The sequence below is a fragment of the Carassius auratus genome, chromosome 26 (genome assembly GCF_003368295.1).
Source record: "Carassius auratus strain Wakin chromosome 26, ASM336829v1, whole genome shotgun sequence".
Lineage (NCBI taxonomy): Eukaryota > Metazoa > Chordata > Actinopteri > Cypriniformes > Cyprinidae > Carassius > Carassius auratus.
The window spans coordinates 7,131,565-7,154,502 of record NC_039268.1 but is presented as its reverse complement, the minus strand read 5'-3'; the positions used below and the strand labels follow the sequence as shown (position 1 = coordinate 7,154,502).

General features: G+C 38.1%; 2 protein-coding genes across 2 annotated transcripts in view; one reads left to right on the top strand and one right to left on the bottom strand.

Moving 5' to 3' along the window:
* Nucleotides 1-8,946, bottom strand: part of LOC113044194 (E3 ubiquitin-protein ligase RNF38-like) — a 30,507-nt gene extending 21,561 nt beyond the window's left edge. The window contains exons 1-2 of the mRNA XM_026203918.1: nucleotides 8,808-8,946; nucleotides 6,901-7,502 (exon numbers count right to left, since the gene is read on the bottom strand). Coding sequence (XP_026059703.1) covers nucleotides 6,901-7,420 — 520 coding nt within the window. The 5' untranslated portion in view covers nucleotides 7,421-7,502; nucleotides 8,808-8,946. The remainder of the gene's footprint in view (nucleotides 1-6,900; nucleotides 7,503-8,807) is intronic.
* A 5,797-nt stretch (nucleotides 8,947-14,743) lies between these two features.
* LOC113044193 (cysteine-rich protein 2-like) lies at nucleotides 14,744-18,816 on the top strand. The gene is made up of 4 exons (XM_026203917.1): nucleotides 14,744-14,876; nucleotides 17,715-17,809; nucleotides 17,884-17,938; nucleotides 18,025-18,816. Exons 1-4 carry the CDS (start codon nucleotides 14,834-14,836, stop codon nucleotides 18,069-18,071), a joined length of 240 nt encoding a protein of 79 aa, XP_026059702.1. The 5' UTR covers nucleotides 14,744-14,833; the 3' UTR covers nucleotides 18,072-18,816.
* The last annotated feature ends 4,122 nt before the right edge of the window (nucleotides 18,817-22,938 follow it).

Sequence of the window (22,938 nt, the reverse complement as noted above, 5' to 3'; positions counted from 1 at the left end):
AACCTTCATAACCAAAGAGAGTAAATTGGGTGCACAAAAAACTAATAATTAAACTGCAGTTAATTAGCATCAACTGACCATAAGAATATGCTGCTTAAGAGGAAACTCTGGTCGATCATTAGCAAACTTCAGTAATGTTCAGTTTAGGACAACACGCCATCAGTATCATGATTCAAATAAGGGAAGCGTTAACTTAAAATTATTGAACTTTTCTCCAATTTGACAATTTCCAAAATTAAAAAAAAAAAAAAAAAAAAAAAAAAAAAAAAAAGTGTAGTAAAAATATTCCACACACACACACAAAGAAATTCCAAAAGTAAAAAAAAACAACTACTGAGAATTAAAATAAGACCTAACTGAGGTCATTGAGACTCTTTTTAAATTACTGTTCTTATCCACAAACAATTTCATTAAACACATTTCTGAAAGAATAGGAATGTGAAGTTGAAACCAGAGACCACTGAATACCTTCAGATTCAGATCTCTAGCATATAACGGACTGTAGGTTTGCTGACCGCTCAGTTAACACAGGCCTACTGGTCGATACTCACATCCAGATACAAAGTGGCGAGTAAAGCCCTAAAACCGGAACTGTTGGAGAGGTTGCCTGGAGACGGACAAAAGCAGCCAAAACAAACAGACTCTTTTGTTATGAAAATGTAGTGTGAGAGTAAGTTTTTCAGACACAGTAACTCAGTATGTGTGTGTATGAGAGCGTTACGGCCCTGACCGCCACCTACATGGATGAGATCGAGGCAGTCATCCATCTTACTCATAACCATCTGATCAGGAAAACACAACTCCATGTCCATCTGTGGTTCAATGCCTGAGACACTATTGATTGCATGAATGGACAGCAGTAGTATTCATTCAAGCAAGAGAATGTGCTATATTATTAATATTGTCACTGCTGAAGGGCATTGTTGGCAGTGAAGTGACAGCTGTGAACATTTTTAAGTTTGTGCCAAGCATCCCTTTAGTCCTATTAGCTATACACTGCTGTTTGGGGTTTGGGGTCAGTGAGTGCTTTTTTTTTTTTTTTAAGAAATGAATATTATTATCCAGCAAGTATCCATCAAATTGATCAAAAGTGGCAGCAAAAGATTCTATTTTAAATAATGATGTTCTTTTGGACTTTCTTAAAACTGTTGATTCAACAAAAATATTAAGTAGCATGATTTCTGAAGGATCATGTGACACGAAGACTAAGCTGCTTTGACGATACAACAATACATTTTAAACATTTTAAAACTACTTCGCAATTTTCATTATATTTCTAATCAAGTAAAAAAAGTTTTTCAAAAACAAACAAAAAAACTTTTCAACAATATTTAAAAGAAAATGTTTATTCCATTGACTATGCTTTTGAATGACTTTGCATCAAACTGTAACAGACCAAACCTTGACATCGTGAAATATGTGAGCAATAAGTACAAATAAAAAGTTCAGGACAACTTTGTTAGATTATTTGTGTACATGCTGCATTTTGCGTTTATTTGTAATAATTTCCAACAAAATACTTTATTGCAGCTTATTGTTTTCTACAAAATGCTTACCATAAAAAAATAAAAAGCACATAAATATTCTTTAAATTAGCATTTTGAAAATTCAATTAGTGCCATATTTCTGCAAAATGATACAGTCCTTGACATGTCAACTCGGCAACAAGCACATATTCTGTATCATAACAGACATTAATGAATTTTCATGCAACTGGAATCCTTGACCAATCAGCATTTAGGACCAGTCTGGTTGAGTTTAGACTGCGGGAAAACAAGTGAATGCTCTCACACACTTACTCGCATACAAAACGCTTGGCTTTCTGACAGCTGGCTGTCTGCACGGCACAAATCCAGCCAAATTCCAGCTGAATTCACACCCATATTTCATAGGAGTGATAAAACGTGTTTCTTCTTACTGCTGTGGTGAGGACATCGTGTGTGTATATAGACTCCCATCTATAATGTCATAAATTAAAGTAAAAAATAAAGTTTACAGTATTCGATCATGTGATTTATTTCAACCACAAACCCATCCTCTCCCTTTCTCCACCTTCATCCTTTTCTCTTTCAACACACCTGGCACCTGTAAGCACTTCGGAGCGTCTGTTCTGCTTTTTTTGTCTGCTCTTACTTCTCTGTGAAGATGGTGCCAGGTCAGTGCAGTAGAGGAGAAAACCTCCAGCCTTCCTTTTAACACTCGTCCCTGTTCCTCTGTTCCTGGGCTGAAAGGAAACGGCCGTGCTTTCTGAATGGTTTATTGAGAGCTAGGGATGAGGGCTTGTGGTAATGCTCAAACTGCGCTACTGGTTTAAATAATGATCAGGAGCGCAGTCCAATTAAAACAGCTTACTGACACTACAAAGCCCAGCGCTCATCTCCTGCGCTGCACCTTGCCTGCTGAACAGCCCGTTGAGCGTATGTGTGTGCGCATGAGACACAGACCTACTCAAGGTGAAAACTGAGGAGTCCTTTAGGATCACCGGCTTGATTTTAAAGCACGCAGCAACAGTTGTCTTCATGTTAAGTGGAGTTCTGCAATGTTCTGATTCGGGCCCAAGTGTCTCAGAGCGGAGCGAGTTAAAATAGATGCTAAATAAACCCGGGAATGGACTCACAAAACAACCCACGCTAGCTCTGGGGACCAGCTGGGCCTTTATAATACAAGCTTGCCCATCCTTAAACGAGAGTCATGAAGCCGGATAAACAAGGCTCGACCATTTCAAGTGTGTCCTTTAAATTAGCAGGAGTTGAGACACTAAGATAATGTCTAGCTCTAAAACACTGTGAAACTCTCTCCAGCTTTACAGCCCTACTGGCGAATTCTCATGACCAATACAAACATCAATAGTTGGGATACAGACACTACAGGATAGCAATTAAATGAAAACGAATGACAAAATCTACAATAAAAACCCTAACATAAATAAAAAGAACAACTTGCAGTCCATTCAAACCCTCTACACACTGATTTACTGTAACAAACTGATTTAATTAGAAATAATTAAGATTCATTTGAATCATCACTTCAAAGACCGTCATCTATTAGCAAAGATGATTGTGTAGCAATTGGCATAATGCAGAGGTTCAACTCACAAATATTTTCACACCTAGCCTGGTTAGTTGGATTAATTTTCTCACCTGCTTAAAAAGATTGAGGCAAATGGTGTGTTATGACGCTGCCTCCTCACATCAAACTTTTCTAGGGATGCACCGAAATGAAAATTCTTGGCCGAAACCGAAAACCGAAAAAGAGAAAACCAAGGCCGAAAACCGAAACCGAAACACCGAAATAAATTATGCCAATTATTAGTACCATTGCATTTATTGCTATGACCGTGTACTAACTTTACTAAAATTAAGACATTGCAATTGCATAAATTAATATTAAAGTTTCAAAGATAATTACAATTACATAACTTATTAAAAAAAAAACCCATAAAAATACATAATTACAAATGATGTAAATATTTATTAATCACATTGCAACAATGCATTATTATTATTTGAGGAACTTTCTTGCAGAACTCCACTGAACATATCAGACAACGATGGTGCATGCCACTCATCTGGTGCAGAGACCAGTCTTTTTTTCTGCGCTCTGATCTGTCTCCTGCGCTTGGCGCTTCTCCGTCTCCACGCGGGTTCTCCGCATCCAGCGCGGCCTGGATCATTTCTCGTGCGCGCTGCCTTATTTCCGCATCCAAGTAATGGTCATTATAACGCGGATCAAGCACATTCGCGATGAAGTGCAGAGGATCCGAAAAGATCTCAGTGAGACGTGTGCTAACAGACTCTATAAGACTGTACTTTTCTTTGTTTTTACTTCGTGGTCCGTCTTAATCTCTTTGTTAGGAGACGTTTTAGTGCTGCGAATAAAGGAATACGAAGAGAGAGAATGTTCTCACTGGTGTTAAGTAAATGTCGCGTGGAGCTCGTGGTCTTTGCTATGCAGATGCAGGTGCACGTGCAGGTCGCGGTTTCTGTTTGCGTCATCACAACATTTCGGCCGTGTTGTTTCGGTGATAAAAGTATATCGGCCGAAAACCGAAAAAGCCATTTTCGGCCGAAAATTTTCGGTGGCCGAAATTTCGTTGCATCCCTAAACTTTTCAGATTCTTCCTTCCGTTTGTGTAATTTATAGAATCAGTTTGTGAAACAATTTAACCAAATCATTAAAAAGGTTTAAATAAAAAGTCTTCCATCAAAAATAAGTTACTACAGAATTAAAGTGTCATTATTTAGACTGTAAAAATGTTCTTCACACCAAGTAAAATAAAGTGGTTCTCTTAGGAACTCTGCACTGAAAGGCTCTTTTGGTAACTTTGGTTCTTTTATGGCATTGCTGCAAAAATCCCCTTTTAGGCCTTAAACAGACATCCTATTTAAATTAACCAAAATCAAAAAGACAGTCAATACTGTCGAAACCAAACTGTCTGTGAATGCTCTTCATCATTAGAAAATAGGACACATTCAATTTCGATCGGAAGAGATGGTAAGAACAGTTTTAAATCCTTAATCCATTTGGTCACCTCTAACATACTCTCTCTACATTTCTGTTAAGTGTCAGCAGAACTAAGCTTGGTCTGGACCAGCCCCAGGGGAGATTCTACACCCTTCAAATGATCTTGAACTGTCCACATGCACGCACACACACACACACACACACACGAGTGCATGCTCAGACACCGACAGAGAGGCTGCATGCACACAAGCCCACCAGAAATCGGTTTCTCTATTGATTTTATGGGACCTAATAGCCCCTTTTCTCCCTCTCCTCTCAACGCTGAGAATACTACCGAACACCTTCAGCAGAATAGGCCTCAGGAGGTCTAACACAGCTCCTCCCTCTATGCATACATGTGCGTTTACAGGCAAATAGGAGTTCGATGAGAGAATGAAATGTGCAGGAGGGTAAATGGACAGGGAAAGTCAGTGTGAGAAAATGAAAGGGGGATCGGGTGGACAAAAGAGATAAAGGGATGAGGAATGAGAGCGGGAAAGGCAAAGAGAGGGAGCGCTTCTGTATTGAGAGCAGATGGTGTTGAACTCAGGGGATTTCAGTGTGCCGAGCTTCTCATTATCAAAGCGGCCTATCTGATCTCAGTCAATATCACACACATACACTGCTACTGTATATCCCACTAGTCAATATCACACACACTCTCAGGTAAAGTACCTCTGATTATCCATCCAGTCAATATCACTTGCTCACACCTAGATGCATATCAGGAGGACAAATCATAGGAAAGAAAGAGAGCAAAGACTTGCTCAATGACAAATGGCCCCAACAAAGCTCTCTCTTACACACACACACTAGTCTAGTAGGTGCAGTGGTAGCAGCAGGCAGGCAAAGCAGGTTGCTTGACGCTCACTGCATCAGACAGGTATTTCCAGTCTAGGCTTTTTAGTAAAGTGTGTGTGTGTGTTGTGCAGCTCTGCCACAAAAAGCAACTGCCAGTAGGCAAACACACCTGAGCTTAAAGCACAACACCTGAGATATTATAATCCACTTCCTTCACACATTCATGCATAATCATTCAGATCCTGCACAAAAAAATTTCTTCAATTTTTATATTTTACATGTGTTAACTTGCTCCCGTCTTGTGACAATATATACGAGCAGTGGCTGCATTGACTCTAGGTGCGTGAACACATGGGCGCATGTGCATTTGGTCCCGCCAGCTTGTTGTCTATGGCTAAAAGTGCTGTGGTTGATTAAGCCCATCATGTGGCAGGAAATAAGGATGCCAGAGGCTTGAACACTTTATTTTTTGGAATTTCCATTCAGCTATACAGAAACCGTAACGCGATGTGACGCCGTTAGACAGACGGTGTGATCGGGTCAATTATTAACTTAAACCCTAAAGTCAGTGGGAACAATTGTCCCATACTGTGGGGGTAAGCACTGTGCTATTTTGGCCCAGCGAATAACAACAAGCATCCAAAACAGTGGACAATAGTCGCAACTTGTGTAAGAATTCAAGTCTGTCCAATTGCACATATACATTACATACAAAACAGCATCTTGTCAAATCTGCTGCTTAAGCCCAGTGTATACTTCAGTCACCCTTTGTCCCACAAGGGTCTGCACAACCTAATTTTCACCCGCTTACAAATGTGCATCCACGAGGTGATTGATGAGACAGAACAATGGTCTCTTCAGAGTCCAATAGGTGCTATGCATGTGTCAAACTCATCCATGGTTGGGTTTACTTTGAAAGCTCTGCAGAAACAGAGTAGACCGGAGAAATAGAAGTATAAACTTATCTTAATAGTCAATAAGAATGCTTGGTGTGGTGCTTAAATCAACATTAATGAAGAAATTAAACCTGTTTTCAGGAGAACTGCCATATCATGACCCTTGATGGCACAAAGTTTGTCTGGTTACACCTGCTGACAAAGCTTTAAGTCCATTTATGAAGAAATCTGCCCTCACATGAAGCCTGTGAATCACTTTGAACCTTCACTTTCAGTAGGAGATGCTCAGCCGGACTTCATTACAGTATTTAAATGTAAAGGAGATCCATTTCGGATCAAAATACTAACTTACAAGTAAATAACTAAATAAGTAATATTTATAATACATGAGTTGGCTAATATCTGTGACTACATTCTGATTGAATACTCCACAAATACAATGTTCAATCAGTCCAACACTGTTCTAAATAACATTAAATGCAGCAAACGTTAATAAATGTATGGGGAAGAGCCTGTAACGGTCTTTGCCCTTTATCTTGTCAGATGTTGTGAAAACACAGACCATGCTTCAGCCAAATATGGGACAACATGAAATCTCAAAACAGTATGAAAATTCTTGCTTTTATAGTAAGAAAAGTCTTTACACCTCCAAATTAGACCCATGAACCAAAATAAGACTGGTGACTTAAGGCTGTATTACCTGCTCCGGAGTTTCTGTGCGTTCCAGGCCCCGTGTATCTGTGGGCGCCTGGGGAAAGCATGTTCCCGGGCGGGCGCAGGTTTTCCGTGTGTCCATGAGCAGCTCCGAGCTGCTGTTGGTGGTGGTGGTGGCTTAGTCCTCCAGCTGGACTTAGTGCACCGCCACCACTCCCAGCATTACTGTTCGAGTTAGATAATCCACCGTGGTAATATCCAGACCGCGAGCGTGATCGAGTCCTGGGGGGCTCCATAGTCACTGGATGGGGGTGATGATGATGATGATGATGATGGTGGTGGTGGTGGAGGAAAGGGGAAGAGGGAGGTGAATGAGAAGCCGCAGAAGAGCTCTCAAGTGCTCCAGAGAATCTAGTGTTGCCTAGGCTGTGGCCCCCCTCCGAACCCCCGTATTCTGTTGGCTGGGCCCCTGCGCCCTCGCATAAATCAGCACGCTTGGGGACAGGGTCCGGGGAACAGACGCGGGGCTCTCGAGACGCTGAATGACCAGTAGTAGCGATTGGCATTTCCTTTCGGCTTATATGATTCCACCTCTCTCGCTTCCTCCTCTCCAATTCCACGCCAGAAAACACTCACAGATTAAAAACACTGTTTAAAAAAAAAAAAAAACCTCGCTCATTAAAATGCTTACAAACAATAGGCACCATTCAAATACACAGCTCAGGTTATTAAAACATTTACAAAAATAAAAAGACTTTGAAACACTCTAAAACACCAGAGAGTTGCTAGTATATTAAAGCGTTTAGAACCAAAAACTCATTCAATGTGAAAAATTTTACATTTAAATTAAAATCTGATAGCTGTGGTTGGCAGAACTTAAGTGTAAAAAACAGTGACAATACTATATACTATAAATCTATATATATATATATATATATAAACAATACTGCTTTAAAAAAATAAAAAGTACAATAAAATGTAAACTGTAAATTATTTAATTCGCTTTAACTTTAAGAAATAATTTACATGTACTAGCCTTTTTAAAAAACATCACTATTTATAGTAAAGTGGGACGATGCAATAAGTTGAAATTAAAACTGCTATATAGACGAGTTTACGAGGTTTCAATTCCCGTTTTGTTTTAATAACTTCAAGGCCCGTCCTACTTACTACATACAAAACTATTATTAAATTATTAAATCAAAACCTTAGTTGCGCCTTCATTGATATGTAAAGCATTTAAAAAACGTTTTAAACGGCAAACTTGCGAGCCTAAGACAACTCACATCAAAGAGGAAATAAAAACGACACAAAACTAGCTGCGATGCGCTAAACAACACCGCACGCACGTGCGTTGTGTTTATGATGAATACAGTTAATAAATAAAGTACATAAATAGGAGAGAGCAGCTGGTTATCACACACTTCCGTGAACCGCTAGCGTTAGCTCCCAGCTACACAAAAACACACAAATACCTCTAATATTGTCTCTCTACAGCTCTTCTAAAACACCTAACCCAGAGATACGCTCTATAAAAACACACCTTACTTCTCCGGACAGAGTTTAACGGGTTTAAAATCACCTTTAGAGAGGAACCATGGAGATGTGTTAGCGCGTGTTAGCAGTGAATGTCGCGCTGGCTTTAGTCCACCATCTGCCTTTAGTCTCACAAAACTACCACAAATAAAGCCCTGGTCGTCCTTTAAAACCCCAGGGCCACATGTCCAGAACAGGCCGCTCGTCGCTAATGGATCTGCCTGGGTTATGACAAACAGTTAACCTTATATTTTCAAAACTGTGTTTTGTTGGCGAACAGTGAGAGCCGAAGCTTTCCGAAGTCCCTAATTATATTTACATCAGTGGAAAAACGGCGAAAAAAAGCTGTTTCCCCCACTCCTCCCACTCAAAGAAACGCGTGTATATATTAAAAATGGAATAAAAAGGGGAACTCACCCGGAGCTGAGCGGTGCTGTGTGTTTTAAAGTGTTTTGGAGCTGATCTTTTGGCGTGGTGCTCCTGCGCTCAGACGGTGTCAGTGAGAAATAATGTGACAGACCATCAGCGCGATTTCACAGCTCCAGCACAGCAGGCCAGAGCAGTCGAGCACAGAGCCACCGTCAGGCATCCACGCACCCGAGTAATAAAGAAGAAAAAGAGTTGCACTTAAATATCTCAGTCTAAAAATTATACATATATGAGCCCCACTTCACAGTTCGCTCTTATCTAATAAGTTAAATCCTTCGGCAAAACAATGAAAAAAATCAACTGGTAAATCTTTGCCATTTCTACAATTTTTTTTACTTACATTGCAACCTAAGATTCAAACAGCAAATAATAATGTATTTCTCCGTTATTCCCCGTATTTCTATTGTATCTAAATTAAGCCTTCTTATTAGTGCCTGATTAATGATGTAAAGAGGAATGCTGCAAATCAAATAATTACCATCTATTTTTATTTTTAGCACTTTCACTTAGTTGGTTTGCTTTTTTACTCTATATATATTATTATTATTATTTATGTCCTTAACTGTTTATCTTGTGTTTTTTTGTGCTATCAGTCTTTAATGGCATACATTTAAAATAAAAAATAAAGTTATAAAATTGTTATTCCTTTATCTGTATAACTTATGAGTAAAATCAATATGTTCATTATTATTATTGAATAGGCCCTACCCCTCTGGCTGCTATCGTGTTTCTATTGCTCTGGTCTGGTTGGTGCACTGAAGGGAATGCAAACCAGAGAGATGCGCCGCTGAAGGGGAAACGCGTGAATAATTTACAAATGTTAGATGCTTCTCCAATTTATCTTGACAACTCGTGTAAACTGCCTCCATTCACTTAAATATCCCCTGCACTTTTTCGATGCATTTAAACGTTTGAATTGGTTCGCCTGTAGTTGTTAACACGGTCCGTTCTCTAAGGGCTTGTTGGACATTTAAAGCCGATCACGCCTCAGTAGCAATAGTGTGGACATTTAAGTCGACCAAGATAAAACAAGGATTTTAAGAAACCGACTAGAGTATGTTGTTTACGTTTAAGAAACATGATTCTAGATTAACTTCTCTTAGTCTTGGATACATGTAATTTGGTTTTAAGTATCAAATTTATCTCAAAGTGTTCTATATAATTTAAAGAGGGGGGGGGCTGCTTTTTAATCTTTGTTTTCATGCATTTTTCTTCAAGTAATCTTTAATGAGTCACATAGGGGCTGTGGTGAGTGTGTATGTGGGTGTGTGAGTCCCATTTTTAAAATCGCACCTTGACACATAGTTTTTTTTTTTTTTTTTATCTCACTTTCTTTTAAAAACACACTCACATGTGAGTCATATGCTTCCCAGAAAGCGTTTTATGTCTGTCCTATTACCTCTTTATTTGTAAAGCGTAAGATATTTCCCGGTTACGTTGATACACACATTGAAAAGATACTACACCTATAGTAGGCGTGTTCTGTAATGATAATTTAAAGATTGGGCGAGAGATGGCAGCAAGAGGGGCTGCTTTGTAAGGAAATATGGGGGAGTGATAGATAGGGGGATGGGGATGGGGGTAGGGAGGTGTGGGGGTTTCTCCACCAATAGGCCCTCTTATTGGTTTGTTCAAATGGTGGGGGAGGGGCACCCAGCATACACCAGCTGTATGAGGAGAAACAGAAACAAAGGGTGAGATAGCGAGGGGGGGCATAGCCTACGTTTCCTCTCTAATATTCAGAGATAATTAAAATTCAAGCAGGGCTGATGATTTAAAATGCTGATACGCTCAATTAAAAATTAACATGCGCTCGGATTCTGATCTAATGCAATATTAAACATGGTGAAAAACTTGCTTTTAAGTATACAACTCTTTTATTAACACCGGATTAATATTTTACATTAGTTTCGGGTTTTCATTTGTTACACTGTGCCCATTCCCAGCACTCTTTTTCCTTAACCTTGACCAGGCAGCTTTTATTCATCAAGAGATCTTTCTAATGCAGTGAAATGTGTATTTGCACATAAGCCAGAGGAAGCTGTGCTTTGCATTATTTATTTAAAGGACAAAGGAATTACTGGAACCCTCTAAAACCAGTGTGACTAGTCTCAAAAAAGACAGAGAGAGCGAGACCAAGAGAGAGCTGGGTGAGAATGAGCGAGAGAAAGAAGGAAAAAAAACACAGGAAATGAGAGAAGGAGAAGGGAGGAGAGCGGCCGGCCTCCTTGCCTTTAAGCCAAACCAAATCTGAGGGAATTGGCATTGGGTGCTTCGCATGAGAACCGAGAGGAAAAAACTATAAGACAGAGAAAGGTTGAAGAGAAATGGCAAGAATGCAAAGGCAAGAATCAACACATTTAAGAGTCTTTCATTCTGCTGGCTGGCTCGCTCTTTCTTCTGAATGCAATTATAAACCACATTTTCACACTGTAAGCTGAAAGCTGCTTTTGATTAAGACGCGTCGACTTGGGTGTTGGTAGTCAGCATTAATTAGTGGAAGACCTGGGTTTAATCACCTCTGCGTGGACTGTAAACATAAAAACAGGTCTACTAAGCCTAAAAGTAAGTTTTATCGTTGTGCCTCAAAAATGGTGCATTCTGGTATAGCAGCTGGGGATGTCTTACGCTGTCTTTGAATAGTTCGACATCACCAGTTGGCTGGGACAGATGAGTTTACTGATTGGGAATCACGGTGATGTCTTTTGGAGTAGAGATAGTGGGATCCTGGTCTAGTCGACTCGTGCTGCATCATCCCTGTTAACATCAGAGATCGAATGTGTTTGCCAGGTTTCTGGTACATCGGGTGTAGAATCACGGTCTGCTTTTAAATCTCTTGGCCCATGGATGTCATGCCAAAACCTGCTGAGACTTACAAACATTATAGCACACACACACATTCATGCATACATCACACACATGGCAGCTTGTCTCAGGCCTGCGGCTCTGGAACTTAACATACCACATACTGTTCACATAAACACGCTTTATGACAAGTTATTAATGCTTGTCAGTATTGTATGCGCTGGGTTTTAAACGCAAAAGCCCATAACTGCAAAACCTCTACAAATACTAATCATGATCCTCTAGTCAGATTTGCAAACAGTAGGTTTTTAAAGAAGTCTCTTATGCTCACCAAAGCTGCATTTATTAGAACATAAATATAGTTATACTGTGAAACATTATTCGAATTGAAAATACAATTAAAAAAACAGTCTCACATGGTCCCTTCAGAAGTCATACTAATATGCTGAAAATTCAGCTTTGACATCACAGGAATAAATTCATTTTTAGAATACACTCAATACACACTTTTTTGTAATAATATGTCACCATATTATTTTGTTTACTGTATTTTTGTGGTTAAATACAATCTTGGTGAATATAGAGATAACATAAAAAAAATCGACTTAGGAGTAAACATTTTGAATCAATCAAAATTGAATTTAGTCACAGAACTGTAGAAAGGGTTTAGTCAATTATTGAAGTTCAGTTACTTCAATATAACTATTAGGCTGTTCCTACTTACTCTGCAAGAAAGCAAAACACACACACATATACATACTGTATGCTGTGACGTCCGGGGAGCAGTTGGGGGTACAGTGCCTTGCTCAAGGGCACCTAAGTCGTGGTATTGCCGGCCCGAGACTCAAACCCACAAACCTAGGGTTCAAACTCTCTAACCACTTGGCCACAACTTCCCCGTACACTAATGTACACTCTTAAAGTCTTTGACCTAAGATTAGTCTTATGTGTCATGTAGAAAGTATACTTTGAAGTACAAACAACTGTTTTCATGTGCATCTGGGCAGCTGTACGTGCAATGTACTTTCCAAATATATATTCCCTTGGCAGAAACTGTCCACTGTTTGCATGATTAAGAGGGCGACACTCTTACTCCACTTTCCCTACTCTTATTCTGTCTCCTCTCCTCCATTTCTCAGCCAGAAAGAAGAGGATTTAGGCTAGTTTGTCAGAGCCAAACCAAACCAGCATGAAAAAGGACAGAAAGAGAAGCCCTCCCTTCCTCTAACCCTGTTTTGCTCTTCTCTGTGTAATTTGGCAGTAGAGGCTAGTGTGTGTGTGTGTGTGTGTGTGTGCGGTCTGTGTGAACAAGCGTTCATGTGGACAGGGCTCTGACTCTGCTGTTTGGTGAAGTTCCCAGTTAGGCTTGATGGGAAAGGTTTTTTTTTTTATCCCTCACTGAATGAAGTTGGTTCAGTATACACAAGACTGTCGAGCAACCATTGGACCATATGCTGAGAAGAGACTCATGCTTGACACTCACCTGTCCAACAGATACAAAACTTTAGTTAACCCTCTGTGCTACCTATTTTTTTATGTTTTTTTTTTAAAGGCTGCATTTATTTGATGTAAATTACAGTAATATTGTGAAATATTATTAGAATGTGCAATAACTGTTTTCTACTCTAATATGTTTTTTAATGTAATTTATTCCTGTGATGTTAAAGCTGAATGTCATTACTTCAGTTTTCAGTGTTGCGTTATAAACCATTAATTTGCTGATTTGGTGTTCAAGAAATATTTTTTTATGAATGCTGAAACAGTTAATTTTTATTTATTTAGTGAAAACTTTTTCCACGACTCACTGATGAATACAAAAGTTCAAAAGAACAGAATTTATTGATGCAGCATCATGCAAATGCAGACATTTTCTTGCTTCTTTTGCTGACGACATAAAATATGCTTCAGCTATGATGAATGTTCAAGTGTCCGTCAACATGCCTATGAGGCAACTACTTCTTGAAGTCTTCATCCCATGTAAATGCAAATGATTAAAAAAGTATTTTAATGAGAAGAAAAATAGGACGGGGACAAAAGTAGAGAGTGCCCCTCTAAAAGCTGCCCTTTTATTGCCTTTTTAAATAGGCCTACTCCAACAATGCAACATGCTACAATTGTTTTAAATAGTGACAACGTGAAGGCAACACACAGGCTACATTCATAGACAAAAAGCATTTGAATCTGAATTTACAAAATCTAATAAAAAAAAATTCAGTTGGAGCTGAGCATTTACTAGGCTATTTATTATATGTATAAAAAAAAAATCACATGTGGGAAGTCCACATTGAATTGTTCAAACACGCAGACCATAACAAAGCTTGTATTATTTAAATGAAGTCTTATGTGTTTTTCCTTCCAGCTCACACATTGTGTAGGAGTCGTGTGTATGTGTATAAATCATGCTAAATCGAGGGCAATAGTGCATTTCAGCTCGAGCCAGACTCTTAGGCCTATTCATCCTTTATATCTCATCACGCACATACACAAAACGCGCTCTCAGTCTCGGCTTCAATGATTCTCCTTCTCTCAGTTTTCGGTGCTCATCCAATCAAGCGCCTTTCAGTGATGTCATCGCTCTCTCTGTGTGTGCGGTAGCAGTTTTGGGTTTCTCCTAAACTCCCGTTCTCCCACACTGGAGCTTTTTAATCTCTTGGATGGAGAGAAAGAGGATGAAAAAGGGCGAGCGGACAGATTGAGGGGTTGAGAAGTGGCAACCATGACAACCTATGAAATCCGAGCGGCTGACATCTGTGTCGCTCTCGTTCTCTTGGTCCCTCTCAATCTCCCTGTCTGTTGTTTCTTTGACTCGCATCCAGCAAACAAGCCACAAGCATTCATTTCATAACCGACCCCGACAAGTCTGATGACCTCACACGGCCCTCAGCATCATCTTTGATTTCAAACCACAACGACTGACCACAGTTGCAGAAGTGTGAAGTGTCTTTAAAATAGCAAGACTGTCCATCCCCACTACAGACTCAACATATCACAGCACCCACACACACTTCTGACCAACATTTTCCTCCTCTCTGTCGTCTTGACTATTCGAATTGAGTGTGTTTTCTTTTGAAGTCATCTCTTGCTTCCTGTCACTGCACTTCTTGCCACATCCTTTGCTGTACCAAAAGGCTGTCACAGTTGAGAAGCTTACATATTTCCTGTATCTCAACATCTCACGCATCAAGAACTTTTAGAGATCTGCTACAACCATGGTGAGCTTCTGTCCTATATGTGGGAAGCCTGTTTATTTTGGTGAGTGGAATCTGGGGTCGGAGGGATACAACTTTAAAATGCTTAAAACAGACTAAGATGATTTTGAGGTTTAATGTAGTTATTAACACTGAGAAACATAAATGTAGTGCGTGGAGCTGCTGCATGTTTTGTGTTTAGCTACAAAAAACACAGATCAGGTAGTGTTTCGGCCTGAAAAAGTGTCCATTCTGACTTGCTGTTGTGGAATTTCTGTAGTATTTGGATTATATTGTACCCAGTTGTGTGTTTGCATGTATAGTTCTGTGATGAGGTCTTGTGTTAACGGCAGAGTGTTGTAGAAAGAGGTGTTAATAAAGTAATGAACACTGAAAAACATCAGTGTAAACCACGGAGCCGCTGCATGATCGCGTTTAGCTGCAAAAATTCGGATAAAATTCAGTTTTGATTCAAAAGTGCCCATTGTTTTGACTTGCTGTTGTGGTATTTCACTTGTATTTAGATTATATTGTGCTCAAGGTGTGTGTTCTCATGTCTAGTTGTGTGATAACGTCTTACATTAGCAGCAGAGTGCTGTAGCAGAGCATGCTAACTTTATATTAGCTTCAGTTTCTGCCTTTATGCTACGTAAAAAAAACAAATCTCAATGCCTTTGTGCAGCGTTAATCAGTCTGCAGTTTCCTAACCACCATCAGCGCCTCACGACATGCGTCATAAGAGCACAGGAAGTGTCTGCCTGTGGCAGGAAGTGGAGTAGGCCAGAGTGAGAGAGGCTTAACTGTTTAAATTGGCAGATAGCAATGCAGAACCTATGGACACTTGAAGAAAGTTGAGAATTTGGCTGGAAAAGCCAGTCGGCTTTCAGCATCAAGACTGAAGAAAAAAGCTCTCTAGACTGCAGGCGGTTGTTGGTTCTGCCAGATAGAGAAAAGCTGTCCCAAGATGTTGGTGGGAGGTTCAGTTTTAGTCTGATCCTGGTTCCATCTAGAGGTTTCCTGTCCAATGGTTAAGGTCAGGGTTTCAGTAGGAGGGCTCGTGAAAGGGTAATATGTATCTACATAGAACTGAGAATAGGAATGCAGTTCAAAATAAATGTGGTTTGGAAAGATTGAGGTGAATGTAAAATCTATGTCCAGATTCTTGTTCTCTTTATTAAAAGTTCACCCAAAAATGAAAATGATATCATTAATGACTCACCCTCATCTCGTTCCAAACCCGTAAGACCTACATTCATCTTCGGGACACAGTTTAAGATATTTTAGATTTAGTCCGAGACTTTCTGTCCCTCCACTGAAGTGTACGGTATACTGTCCATGTTAAGAAAGGTAAGAAAAAAATCATCAAAGTAGTCCATGTGACATCAGATGGTCTTCTCTTCCGGGTCTGTTGTGATCGCGACTGCTGTGACCTTTGACGTATGATGCTGCTGACGTGTCATCTTTGTTATTGGACGCACCAGAAAACACGTCAGCAGCGTCGTAAACGCACTCACAACAGACCCGGAAGAGAAGACAATACTGAATAAAGTTGTTATTTGTGGACCAAAATGTATTTTCGATGCTTTAACAAATTCTAACTGACCCTCTGATGTCACATGGACTACTTTGATGTTTTTCTTACCTTTCTGGACATGGAGAGTATACCATACACTCAGCTTCAATGGAGGGACTGAGAGCTCTCAGACTAAATCTAAAATATCTTAATCTGTGTTCCAAAGATGAACAGAGGTCTCACGGGTTTGGAACGACATGAGGGTGAGTTATTAATGACATCATTTTCATTTTTGGGTGAACTAACCCTTTAAAGGAGAGCATGTTTAAAACTAATATAATTATTCTGTTGTTGTTGACACATCCCTCAATATGTAAAAGAAAGGGAAGAAAGATGTGTTTACTTTACAGTATTGCACATTCAGTAGACGTCTGAGGCAAATCTACTGAACCACAAACCACAAATGAGCAAAAATAATTATGTAAAAAAAAAAAACAATTACTCACCGCCATGTTGTTCAAAACCCACAAGACCTTAGCTCATCTTTGGGACACAAATTAAGATATTTTGTTGAAATCAGGGAGCTCTCTGTCCCTGGATAGACAGCGACGCAACTGAAATGTACCCAGAATCTGAAATTTTTAAGCAAAAATATCTTATTTGCATTCCGAAGATGAACAAAGTTCTTATGGATTTGGAACGACATGAGGGTGAGTACTAAATGACAGAATTGAAATTTTTGGGCAAACTATCCCTTTGAGATATGATGAGACAGAAAAGTCAGTATTGTGTTCATTTATATTTGCATAACAGTAAAAACATTATAACTTTAAAAGCAAAATAGAAATATAAAAAAAAGAAAAAAAAGGCACCTTTTGAATCTTGAATTATAAAAATGAAAGCATATTTAAAATATTAATAAACACTATAAATTCATGCATTTAGCAGACGCTTTTATCCAAAGCGACTTACAGTGCATTCAGGCTATCGATTTTTACCTATCATGTGTTTCCTGGGAATCGAACCTCAACCTTGTGCTTAACATATAAATAGTATAATATTTCTAATTCGAATTTCCTAATTTATTTAGGTGTATAAAAACCATGTTGTAATGTTGCTGATTAATTCACAAAACTATGAAAGCCTATTTCTGTCATGGAATAAAAAAAAAAAAAGTTAATTTAAAAAAATATATTTTTTCTCCCAATTTTGAGTTTTCCTCTCACAATTCTGAGAAGTCAGTTTTGCAAAAAAAGTGCAATTTATTTCATACTGCGGCTTCCAGACAAAACTTACATAAACCACCGCACACAATTATCTCATGCTTTTTAACAGCTCCCTTGACTCTTACCAAACTAACTCTGATCGCTTAACCTTTGACCCATGCAGGTGAGAAGAAGAGGTCATTGGGACGGGATTATCATCCGTTGTGCTTGAAGTGTCACAGGTGTAAAAGACAGCTAACGCCTGGTCAGCATGCAGAGGTATGCAAATGATTACTTTGTCATATATGCCATATATGTTGCCTTTTTACATGTGTTTTTACATGTGTATGCAGCACGATGAGAAGCCATACTGCACTAACTGCTACATGAGAGATTTTGGACCCAGAGGTGAGATTAAATGACTACATTTATTCAACAATAATAAAAAAAAAAATTCTAAATATAATATCATCTCTGTTTTTTCTTTTGTGCAGGTAGCCGAAATCCTGTTGCTCGGACCTTTAACACAACAGCTTCTTAAGAGAGGTCGGCAGTCTTGAGAAACACACAGAATCTGGACCTACAAACGACAACAAACCTACAGTATCTGCTTTACACTGCCACACACAGCAAGCCACTGTTAAATACTGCCAAGTCGATCTCTCCTTACCACAGAATAAAACACAACTCCACCCTTATGATTCCATTCAGCATAAATGACCAGAACCTGCCAAATCAACAGCCATCCACGGTGGCGCTACTTCATGCGTTTAAATCTTTTGCCTTGATTTCACAGTTAAGGCACCTAAATATAGTCCATTCTTTTTTAATTGAGTTGTGTCTTAAGGTTTAGAATGGGAGATGAGAAAATATCAAACTGAATGGTGAAATTAATGTTCGTGTAGGAAGGCTGTATTGTACAAGCATTGTGTGTTTTTGATTTCAGAACTCTGTATACCATTAATTCATTGAGTAACTTGAAACACAATGTAATGTTTTTTTTTTTCTGTTCTGTTATTGTTGTTCTTTTCTGGGATTTTGTGGATCAGAGGCTATAAAACAAAGAGTTTCTTCAGGAGGCAGCAGAAGTATCTACAAAGCAAAAATGACAATAATTAATCATTGTGTCTTTTTAATTAGAAGCAGACGCTTGCGTCTCAAACCTCAGGGCGCATAAGTGATGGCTTTATCATTTTTGTTAATTCGGGAAGAATACATATTTGATTTTATCTGTTTGGGTTTTTTTTCTTCTCATTAGTTCATTCAAAAGAAGTGTCACTCAGAGAGCTGCCAGCTAGCGTATTGTCAACTCATTGAATCAGAAGAATAGATTAATGTCTCTTATCCTCAAATCCATTAAATAAACTGTAAAAATAATAATGAAATAATTACATGAATTTTATGGAACACTTTTTTTTCTGTTGAAAATTGCATTTGAATAATTGAATATTAATACCTCAAAATGTAACTGCCTACAATTGGAATATAAATTATTGTTTTAATTTTTGTGTAAAATTGTTTTCATCTTGTAAATATCTTTTGTAATTTTGAAATATTTTTACTATTTAAAATAGGTGCTTTCTATTTGATTATATTTTAAAATGTAATTTATTCCTGTGATTTCAAAGCTGATCTTTGGATCTTTCTATTCATCAAAGAATCCTGAAAACAAATGTACGGTAATTAACGGTTTAAATATTGCTAATCAGCAAATCAGCATATTAGAATGATTTCTGAAGGACCACATGACACTGGAGACTGGAGTAATGATGCTGAAAATTCAGCATTGTCATTAGGAATAAATTACATTTTAAAATATATTCAAATACAAAGCAGTTATTTTAAATAGTAAAAATATTTCACAATATAACAGATTTTGTTGTATTTTGGATCAAATAAATGCAGACTTGAAAGATAATAAAAAAAAAACATTAAATATCTTACTGTTCGAAAACCTTTGATTGGTAGAGAGTAGGTATATATATATATATATATATATATATATATATATATATATATATATATATATATATATATATATATATATGTGCATAGTTTTTATAATTATGTAATTATAATATTAATTTATAATAATATATCAATTAATAATACTCATAATTATATGCTTATGAAGATAAGCAGCCAACAAATAATAATAAAATAAAAAATCCACATGCATCATCATATCAAGTATGCTTTACAGAAACACCCATCATCTGGAGCCAGAGAGAGAGAAGCCTGGCAAAAGGCTATGTTCACAAGGCCAGAGCAGTCTGCTGGAATGTGTGTGTGTGTGTGTGTGTGTGTGTGAGAGTGAGTGTGGGTGAGCTGGCAGCCTTTCTGTAGCAGACCTACTGCTGGATACCTGCGGTTGATCCTGTCAAACTCTCACATGCGTGCGCACACACACATGTGCATGTGTGAGCATAAGCATGTTCAAGTGCACATATGTGATTAGCTTCATGCATGAGAAAACATTTGCACTGAGGAAAAAACATAAATCAGGTGGAGATCCCAGACTTAGTTCAGTTATCATTGCGCTCCTTCTTAAAGATTAAGACTGAAATTAAAAGATAGGTGGCATGAAGGGGTGAAGGGATTATTCCAGGGAGCGGGTGAGGGAGGGTGCATGCATGTGTGTAAAGAGGGTTCCCTGCTGCAGTGTGTCTTTGAACCCACCCCCACCTTGACAGGTCACATGGTTTGTGTGATGCCAGCTGTCTCATTTGCATGTGTTTTAAGTACACCGCAAATCCATCAATTGGAAGAGAAAGCGAGAGAGAAAGAGAGAAGGGGCGGAGATACAAAAATAAGGGGCTGCAGACACACTAGAAGAACTGATTGATGAAGAAAGAGAGATGCCTTCATTCCTGTGGGCTTCAGAGATGTGGAGGTTGTTAGATTTCCACCACACCCCCTGAAGGCTCATTTGATATGTGCATGAAGAAGAGGAGGGATCGCCCATGTTACTGAATGTGATGGGTACAGTCACTGTCACTTATATGCATATGGCTTATTCTAGAATTGGGAGTACATTTCACATCCACAAAAAAAAAAAAAAAAAAAACTACAAAAACAAAATGCTTTTCCAAATAAAAAAGAAATAAATCGTGTTGGGCAACAATTAATTGTGATTAATCACATCCAAAATATATATTTTTTGTGTACATAATATATGTGATTGATTGTACTGTGTGTGTATATAATATACATTTTATCAATATAAATATATGCATGTAAATATTTCCAAAATATGTATGTGTGTCTTTATACATAATAAATGTACACAGTACACACACACATATTATATAAACAAAAACATTTATTTTGGATGTGATTAATCGTGAGTAATTGTTGCCTAGTAATAAAAAAAAAAAATAATAATAATAATAAAATTGCATAACATCTCATACAATTACCAAAATTATTAAGGGGTAGTTCACCCAAAAATTTTAATTTTACTCACCCTCATGTCATTCCCAACCTTTATTATTTTCATAGCTGACGCCAGTTAATATCGATGACAAGGTTGTTTTAGATTAAAATATTGAAATAAACAAGAGGAAACTTATACGAATGTTTTCATAATGTTCTATTTTCTGAATAAAGCAGTTAACATAAATATGTACACACACTACATCTCATCAGTGATATGAAATGCGCCCTAAATTATGCAATGACTCATTTATATGCCAACTGCATTGTGGGAGTGGGGGCAGAGTAATGCATATGTATTTCATAATATGCATAAATATTATTTTAATTCATTTTATTCATTATTATTCATTATTTTATTCATTGTGAACTGAACACACTTTGCCTCATTGTTCTTGTTAGCTATTAATAGCGATAGCACTGTACTTAATTATTGTCTTAACCGACTTTTACCGTCTTGAATTCAAAAATGTGTTAATAAGCACCCTGAAGCACTTCATAAGACTGGATTTGTGCTTCTGTGGTGGAGGTTTCACAGTCACCCACTCACATCGGCGACAGTGTGGATGTAGGAGGCTAATGTCATTGTACTAATCAAAGCCTTGGCTAATAGCTAATGCTATCAAAGAGTGATGAAGCAGTCCATTCATCTTCACAGAGACAGTAGCTCTGCAGACCACACTGCGTGAGAGAACTGTGCACTTCAAACAATGTACTGTGAGATCATCAAACACAAAGGGAGTGTGGGTATTTTCAACCCTGCAATGTGAACATGTGGATGTTTTTGTTTGATCTGATAATCTCATTGAGATGTATAGTGTGAGAAAGGGGAGTGAAGATCTATGTGTTTGGAAGGTAACATTACAATAGGCAATGTGATATTAAAGGAAGTATGTGACATTTTTACATTACAGACAATATCAGAGAACTTTGAGATATTGCTGAAAAAAAAAAATTGTCACTGCAGTAGTCTGAACAAGGCCTCATGTATAAATATGAAGTTTAGAAGCGATAAATCAGAAGTGAAGTTATCAATTACAAAAGCTAGATTTGGGATATACATATGTATATAGATCAAATGAAGTTAGCATTTTCTGCAAAAATAATTAAAAAATACAGTTTTCAAACCATATACAGTAGGTCGGTTATAAAGATAGTCCCGCCCCCAAACTCACGCAATTGGTTGAGTCAGTGAAGGCTGGTTAAGTGACTCAACATAATGCCACATAGAGAACACACAGTGTTTACACTTTTAACTGAATTCAACATTTAAATAAACTAGTTATAATTGTTGATGCGGCTGAAAAAATAACATACTTTCAGCTTTGAAAAATGTATCTAGCTCATTGAGTGTATGAGCTGTTTCAGACATGCTATCGTCGCCCCCTGTTGAAAAATGGGGTTTAGTGCAGTCTCCATCAAAACAAGGACAATGATAAGCATATTGCATAGACAAAACATAGCTAGAGAAAATCCAATTAGGAGTCACTATACGGGTGCTGGTCATATAATTAGAATATAATCAAAACGTTGATTTATTTCACTAATTCCGTTCAAAAAGTGAAACTTGTATATTATACTTATTCATTAAACATTTGAAATATATCAAGTCTGTGTGTAATTATTTTCATTTTGATGATTGTAACTGACAACTAAGGAAAATCCCAAATTCTGTATCTCAGAAAATTTGAATATAACTTAAGACCAATAGAAGGAAAGGATGTTTAGAGATCTTGGCCAACTAAAAATTATGAACATGAAAAGTATGAGCATGGACAGCACTCAATACTTAGTTGGGCTCCTTTTGCCTGATTTACTGCAGCAATGCGGCGTGGCATGGAGTCGATCAGTCTGTGGCATTGCTCAGGTGTGATGAGGGCCCAGGTTGCTCTGATAGTGGCCTTCAACTCTTCTGCATTGTTGGGTCTGGCATATTGCATCTTCCTCTTCACAATACCCCATACCTTTTCTAT

Excerpts from the sequence above, each read along its gene's own strand:
- LOC113044193 (XM_026203917.1), top strand. The coding sequence starts at position 14,834 with ATGGTGAGCTTCTGTCCTATATGTGGGAAGCCTGTTTATTTTG. Across the intron at positions 17,810-17,883 it reads CGCCTGGTCAGCATGCAGAG|CACGATGAGAAGCCATACTG; the intron begins GTATGCAAATGA and ends ATGTGTATGCAG. Across the intron at positions 17,939-18,024 it reads GAGAGATTTTGGACCCAGAG|GTAGCCGAAATCCTGTTGCT; the intron begins GTGAGATTAAAT and ends TCTTTTGTGCAG.